The 8,312-nt window shown below is 38.5% G+C and overlaps 1 gene segment (V, D, J or C); it reads left to right on the top strand.

Annotated features, from left to right (window-relative positions):
- Positions 1 to 546: 546 nt before the first annotated feature.
- LOC102823332 lies at positions 547 to 1,117 on the top strand. The segment is given in 2 exon segments: positions 547 to 595; positions 798 to 1,117. Coding segments are annotated over 2 exon segments (369 nt in total).
- Positions 1,118 to 8,312: the final 7,195 nt, after the last annotated feature.

Raw genomic sequence — 8,312 nt, 5'->3', positions numbered from 1 at the left:
TTAAGTGCTATCGAGTCAGATCTGACTCATAGTGACTCAAAGGAATGACCCCTGCATTTGAACAGCCGACTTTCTGGTTCAAACCAACCTTTCAGTCCAGTGTATTGTGGTGGTGTGCCTTGGAGTCAGTTCTAAATCATAGAGACCCTGTGCAGGGTTTCCAAGACTGTAAGTCTTTAAGGAATCAGAAAGCATGATGTCTTTCTACCGTTGAACAGCTGGTAGTTTCAAACTACTGATCTTGAGGTTAGCAGAGCATTTCACAACCAGTACGCTACCAGAGCTCTTTGTACAAGGGTTAAATTCAGTGACCCTTGGAAATTCTGCCCTGAGTCCGAGTCTAAGTCTTTTCTGACTGGGCCTCCTGAGGATGGTTGCTCATGTGCAGAGAAGAGCAGACAAAGCCTTTCTGCAGCTGGAAGCCCAGCTGGCTCCACCCACCTGCTTTGCATATTCCTTCCAGTCCACCTGGTCTTCCAGAGCCCATATGAATGCTGGGTCTGCACTCAGGGGAAGATCTGTCTCATCTGGGGCACAGAGTGAACCATGGAAGGCCCAGCTCAGCTTCTCTGCCTGCTAGTGTTCTGGCTCCCAGGTGAGGGCAATAGGGATGGTTCTGTCAGTGAAAACTTTTTTCAATGTTTTTAGGTCCTAGAATCTAACACGTTTGCTAGGCAAGAAAAAAAAAAAGCTAAATATTGGTTTGTTTGGATTACATATGGGGGCTGTTGGGCAGACAATGTGGTATATATCGTTCAGAGCAAATGGGTGACTTTGTGATTTATTTCCAACTTCAGATACCATGGGAGACATTGTGCTGACTCAGTCCCCAGCTTCTTCCCTCTCTCTGTCTCCTGGTGAAAGAGTCTCCCTCACCTGCAAGTCCAGTCAGAGTATTAGCAATAACTTACACTGGTATCAGCAGAAACCTGGGCAGGCCCCCAGGCTCCTCATCTATTATGCAACCAGTAGGGCCAATGGCATCCCAGAGCGATTCAGTGGGAGTGGGTATGGGACAGACTTCACTCTCACCATCAGCAGCCTGGAAGCTGAAGATTTTGGTATTTATTACTGTCAACAGAGTAATACTTACCCTCCCACAATGTTACATGCTTGAACATAAACCCCACCACCCCGGGGAGCAGGTGCTTGAGGCTGGGTTCTCCCAGTGGCTTCTCTTTGTACCTCTAGCTGCTTCATGTCTTTTCAAAGGCAATCACTCTGTGATCCTGACTTATTTTGTAGAAGGAGCTGAGTTGACTCCTCAGCATTCCTTCTCCTTAGTCCCAATAACATAGATATAGACAGTGCCTGTCCTAATTTTATGAAAGACAGACATTATAGTGCTGGGGTTTAGTATCAGAGTTCCTATTTCAAAAGTGAAGCCAATCGTGATACTCTAAGCAGAACTGTTATAACAATTCTATTTAGATAATTAGAATCTAAACCATTTTCAAAACCTTGGACTCTCCTTGCCAGGGAAGCAGATAGTGGAAATGAGTGATTTTCACATGATTCTCCAGAGCCCAAGTGCAGCTGTATTGAAGGTATGTGATGCCTAACTCCATGGTCCTCAGACCTGTGTTGGCATCTAGAGGTAGAGGTACTGTTACTGTCACTATGAAGTCTGTTTTCTTCATTTCTGTCTGAAGGTCTGCCTGAAGGTGCTGGTGGAGAGTAGTGAATGAATCCTTTCCTTCTATCTGATCAATGTTGTGGGAGGGTTCATTTTTGGCAACACTACAAGAGATTATAGAGTAAAAAGATTTTGTGAAATATACTTCAAGGCTACATGGAAATGTTGAAGATGATAGAAGACACCCAGCAATGTCATTATTACCCTGACTCTCAAAAGGTTGCCCTTAGGAAAGGCCTAGCCCTATGCTTAGTTTTGCTTCCAAATATATTCAGGAAATTGGTTCTGTTCAATAAGCACTTGACTGCTTACCACTAGGTCATTGGTTCAAATCCAACAGTACTCCTTGGAAACCCGATGTAGGGTCGCTGTGAGTCAGAATTGAGTTCACAGCAATTAACGACACCTACAAACTCTTGTAGCATAGTGGTTACGAATTGGGCTGTGAACCTCAAGGTAAGCAGTTCGAAACTACCAGCAGTTCCGCAGGAGAAAGATGAGGTGTTCCGCTCCTGTAAAGATTTACAGCCCCAGAAACCCTGTGTAAGGTCACTCTGAGTCGGAACTGACTCCATGGCACTTAACAACAACAACAACAACAAAGTTGGTTAACATTCAAATAAAACACCATCAAATCATTTCATAAACTGAAAAAAACCTGAAAACATTATATCTAATAACATAGAAATTACTTAAGAAAACTTGAAGCTGTATCTTAATTTAAAACAATACCAAAAACCACAGAGTATTAGTGATGTAGCAGTGTTCATCTTTAAAATGCTCACAACTTGCTGCTCAATTTTCTCCAGGATTTTGTAGCATCTTGGACATCAGTGGGAGTTTGTTAGAAATGCAAAGTAGCAGCTCTCTCTGTATACCTGCTGAGTGAATTGTCCATATGCACTTGACAAGATGCCAGACCATTTGTATAAGTTTTAAGAAGTCAGATGTAGCAGACTTATATTATACATCAGTTCAAGAGTCCTGCCTTTATCTCCCAATGAGGGCATCTTATCTTTTAAATTTTATTTAAATCCATACGGTAAAAATTCACGCAGCTTTAATTTCCAATTAGTGCAATCTTAAATGTGGAAACATTTTAAAGATGATAACAATTTTGAAGTATAATTATCAAGAGTCTTTTCAAATACCTTGAAAGTTACATGGGCTTAAAGTGTTTTACTAACTTGACAAATTAATAAAATAAAAAGGTAAGAATTTTATACCTTTTGGTTGGAGTTCTGTTGACTTAAATCGACTTACGTAACTATGTTGGGGATTTTGTTCACGGTGATAATTCTGGATTTGTGCCAAGTTGGCTTGCCAGGAGTCTCAGGGGTTTCACAGTTAATCTGTCATCATTGTTTCCTGGATGACATCCAATATGGTTCAGTCCCCCATATGATGTGATCTGATGTGATCAGACCATATCTGATGTAATTATCCTTTATGTTATAAAGCATCACTCTTTGATGTTAAATAGGTCCAATATAATCCACAGGATTAGGTTGTGTCTTGAGTCAATCTCTTTTGTGATATGAAAGCAGAAATCAAGTGAGCAGAGTTCAGTGTGCTCTACTGCCACCAAGACCAAAAACCCTGGAGTGGAGTGCATCCTTTGACCTGGAGTTCCTACACTTTGTAGTTCCTGGATCCAGGACAAGATTGATGTCATGATGTATGGAGATCTCTAAGGAACAGTGAAGACTACAAGACCTATAGATGTTTATACGAGACAAAGACTTTTCCCAGAGGTAGCAAAGATGAAACTTTCCTCTAGAGCCAGCACTGTAAATTTAGACTTTGCCTTCTAAACAGTGAAACAATAAACTTCCGGTTGTTAAAGTAATCCACTTGTGATAGTTCTGTTATACTAGCATTAGATACCTAAGACATTCACTCTTTAAACTTGCCTTGAGAATGTTGCACCCTGGGTAATCACTGTCCCTTTAGCCTAGCCATGAGGTCATATAAAATCCATAGGCTCTAAACATACTTCACCAACCTGCAGCAGAATCATCCCGCTAAATCCTGCCTGTATAAGCCCAATCATTACTGACTTGATTCTCTGTGAATATGAAAACAAATGCTTGGTGATATAAGCTACTGAGTTTCTGTGTGGTCTGTTATTAATTAGTGTTATTGAAAAGCTAAGTAATAAAAATCACTAAATACCCACATATATTTATAAATATTTTGTTAAAAGTTATTAAAGTAAAGAACATGAGGGTAATTTGCTACAATTTGATGAACTTCACCTACACTCATGGATGTAGTAGCTGAAAATACCAACAGAGAGGGGAGGAGTCTTCATATCAAGTATCAATTCTATCTCCTCTGTACATCAGGTAGATAGGAAGACAAATTAGACATTTGCTACCTAAAATGAGGGGGCAATAAAAGCAAAAAGTGACTGGCTTACACGTTTTCAAGAGGGAGTATAGTATAAAAGTGTGCAAGGGAAGATAGTGTTCCCACTGAATAGTTTTCATCTTGTCTTCATGGGTCTGGTGAAAAGAGATGAAGATAAGATTCGTATGATTAAATAGTGAGTGATTGTTATCATTTCTAATTGTGACTGTCATGATTGTAAAGGTAGAAGTTTTGTAATAAGAACAGGGAAGTAGTTAATTTTGCAGTCCAGAAACAGAAGACCCTAGGACCATAAAGGGAAGAGAGCACAAGCTGAATGCAGAACCCTATCCAGAGAAGCCATGAAACCAGAGTTGGAGGCAGAGATGAGGTCATGGTGAGAGAGAGAGCAGCTGAGGGCTCTAGTAGATTCATGGAAAGAGAAAGACTGAGTGCTGACAGCCAGGAGGCAGGCTTGCAGAATGTGCCCTTTGGTGGTTTAAATTATTATATATGCCTGAGTGTTTAAAATAAAACAAGCCCGGGTCTAAAATTAATAGAGAGAAATACTGTTAACTGATGATATATGGAAGGGATTATAGTCATTATAGTGAAACAATGTATATGATTTGTTGAATGTAAAACTGATGATCTGCCCTTTAGGTTTTCACTCAATTCATAGTAAAAGCTTAAAAATTAAAAAATTAAAATGGAATGCATAAATAAAATACTTTGAAGCAGATTTCTAAGGATATAAGCAATAAATAGTAATATATGTTTTTATTATAAAATAATATAATGTATCTTACATAGATGTTAAGAAGTGATGCTGTAGGAGAAGCACTAGACTGCTACCTGTAACATCCCCATCAGTCACTCCACTGAATTCTATAAAGGGTCACTGTGAGTCAAGGGCACTTAATAACAAAAATAAGAACACGTATTTAGAATATCTTACAAGTTTAACTACCACTAAAGCTATCCGTACACACCAATGCTTAACACAAGTGTATCCAATATATTATTTAATGAATTAAATGTGTTCAGAATAAACTATTTACCCTCATAAAAAATAATAAAACAGATATGGCTAGAGGAGGGGTCTTTATGTGGCACTTTAGGATAAGTACTGGACTGCTAACTGTAAGGTCAGTGGTTCAAACCCATCAGTCTCTCCTTGTAAGCACTCTACAGGGTTATTGTGCGTCAGAACCAACTCAAGGGCACTTAGTAACAACAACAATAGCTATAGAATTTTCCTTAAAATCACTGTCTCTGTCTAATCTGCCAAAATTAAAAAAAAAAAAAAAGTTTATTTTTTATTGGTAGAGGTCCAAAGACCTTAATAAGGATCAATGTTTATAATACTTAACAATAAAATATTACAGGCTATAAAATTTACATTTCCTGTAGTCTGAAGAATGATATAATTTCTAGGTTTGTGATTGTTGGGTTTTTGTTTTTTTTCTTATGAAATCTGTTTGATACCCTGATGGCATAAGTCACAGTAGTTAAAATTTATATAAATAATAAAAATAAAATAAACCATCCAATAAACACTCCAACAAAAATAGATTACATACATGGATAAGTAATCTTATCTTAATATGATATCTCAGGGTCAATGCCTAGACTCTGCGGGGAAGCAAAGCAGACCCTAGAAAGAAGTAGTTATGAAGTTTGTCGTATTTACTTAATAATATATCTTAATGTGACTTTTAGTTCTACAGATATATCAGTAACATGCAAAATATTCTTTATATAATTCTTCCCCTCATTTTTTGTTTTTATCACTATTTGTATATACTTCATGCAAATAGTTCACCATAACATTCATTTATTCTTATGTTTGATAGATTCTTTATTAAAAACATGTAAAATAAAGGGTTTAGAATGATCAGGAATCAATACTTATTATAAGCTCTTCAAATTGACCATACATTCTCTTTATTAGGATATTTTCTTTCGTGTTTATATTTGAATCACTTTCTAGTACCTTTTCCCTTCCATCTGCAGTGTTCCTATTGTTTTTTTTTTTTTTTTTTTTTTGCTTTGTTTTAGGGCCAGTCTGGTGGATATTAACTGTCTCCTTTTTTGGTTGTCTGGGGATGTTTTAGTATCACCCTTATTCCTGAAGGATTGGTTTCCTGGGTAGAGTATACTTGCTAGACAGGTTTTTGTTTTGGTGTTTTCCTTTTAGCAATTTAAAGATATTATTCAATTGCCTTCTGGTCTCCAAAGCTTCTGAGGTTAAAAAAATACAACAAAAAAAGTTCTTACACTTATAGGGGACAATTGGTGTGTGAATGTTAGCTTCTTTCTCATTGCCGTATTGATTCTGACTTTGTCTTTCATTTTTGGGATCTTAACTATAATGTCACCTCCTTTGCTGCACAGTGGTTACAGTGCCCAGCTGATAACCAAACGAATGCTCATTTGAATCCACTCTCTGCTCCATGGTGGAAAGATGTAACAATCTGCTTCCCTAAAGATTTGCAACCTTAGAAACCCTATGGAGCAGTTCTCTGTCCTATAGTGTCACTGTGACTTGGAATCGAAATGATGACATTAGGTTTCAGGGGGTTTCACTGTGATGGGTCTTGGTTTAGAACTCTTTGGGTTGATCCTATCCGGGTTTCTTTGAGCTTCCTGGATTTGTAGATTCATGTCCTTCAGTTGACTGGGGAAATTGTCTCTCATGATTTCTTCAGATATTCTTTCTACACCTTTGTCTCTCACATCTCCTTCTGAATTCTCATGTTGTATATATTAGGTCTTTGTTGCTGTTCCAGTTGAATTAAACTCTGCTCAGCCTTCTTGAGCCTCCATTCTTGTTATTCTTCAACATCTGCGACTTTAACTATTTATGCTCAACTTCATTGATCCTTCTGCTGTTTAAATCTCTCTGTAAGTCCTTCTATTTTGTTTGTCATTTCTATAATTGTTCATTTGTTTTTAGGGTTTATTTTTTAGATATTAATTGAAATTTTTTCTTTTAGTTCTTTTTTATTATTTTCCTGAATACTTTATTTATGTTTAATGCTGTTGTATTATAGTCTTCTTTTTTTTATTATTATTTGCTCATCCCTATTTGAGTGTTTATTCCCTTTGTTTTGCTCATTTAGATGGATCATTGTTTTCCTGTTATTTGTGTGTGTGTTATTTTTGTTGTGACTCTGGGATTTTCAGCTGTGTTATCTTTTTCAGTTCTCTTCAGCATTTGGTGGTTTTGTCTGCATTTCGTTCATTAAAAACTTTTTAGGTGGACAGCAAGTTTTTACTTACTCTTTATTCTCTCTCTTTTTTCCCCTCACTTTTATTTAGAATTTGAAAGCTCCAGATCAATTTTTCACCTTTTCCAAGTGCTCCAGAACGGATGCTGTGATCAATCTGTCCACCAGGAGGCACCAAACATCAGAGGATGATTGTGTGCTCATCACACATCCAATTGGGAGCTCTGTCCTTTCCCTCTCTCTCTCTCTCTGGTTACTGCTGGTTTTCCTGCTCTGTTTGTGTGACCATGTTTTTAGGAAGAGTACCTACACCTAGGGAGAGCTCTTTGGGTCTGATTATTGTCTTTCAGTTTTCCTAAGGCATCATTCCTGTTCTGGGGGCCTGCTTCTGTCTGAGCTGATTTTCAGAGGGAAGTTCTGCAGTCTTTCCTCGTTTCAGGAGAGGTATGTTGGAAATTCCTAAAAGAACATCCAAAATGATCTATGTTTTTAATTTAGGACCCGCTTACACTGTGATGGTTGTGGAGTGAGGGGACAATCTCCTCTTTACTTCCTAGTGTCTCCACTTTCGGGGACTGCGGTAGGAATTTGTATCAGTATAATGTAGTTCTTGGTTCAAGCTCACCCGTCAGTCCTCTGAAATCCTATACAGGGTTGCTATGGGTCGGAACTGACTGGACGGTACATAACAACAACAAGGAGAGTAGAGTCCTAGTGTGCTGCTGCGGGTTAATGTGCTGGACAACAAGGTCAGTTTACATTGTAAGGTCGGCTGCTCAAGCTCACTAGCTGCCCTTTAGAAACCCCATGCAGGGTCCCTATGAGTCCGCACCAACTCAAAGGCACTTAACAACAGCAACAACAGTGGATTGCAATTACGGGGTGAAAGACGAATTATCACATTCTGTAGAAGTCCCAGAGAGGTCTGCCTTGTTGCTATTGGAGACCACACCACAGTGTTCTGACTGTGGCTGTAACCTCCATTCAAGATGCTTGCTCCCTAGCACACAGTAGCCTTAGACAGCAGTTCTCAGTGTAGATCAGAAGGAGAAGCTGACAGATCCAAGCTGATCCTCATGGTGCCCCAAGAG

The sequence above is a fragment of the Chrysochloris asiatica genome, unplaced genomic scaffold (assembly GCF_000296735.1).
Source record: "Chrysochloris asiatica unplaced genomic scaffold, ChrAsi1.0 scaffold00732, whole genome shotgun sequence".
NCBI lineage: Eukaryota > Metazoa > Chordata > Mammalia > Afrosoricida > Chrysochloridae > Chrysochloris > Chrysochloris asiatica.
Note: the sequence above shows the minus strand (reverse complement) of the source record. Positions and strands in the feature narration are given on the sequence as shown.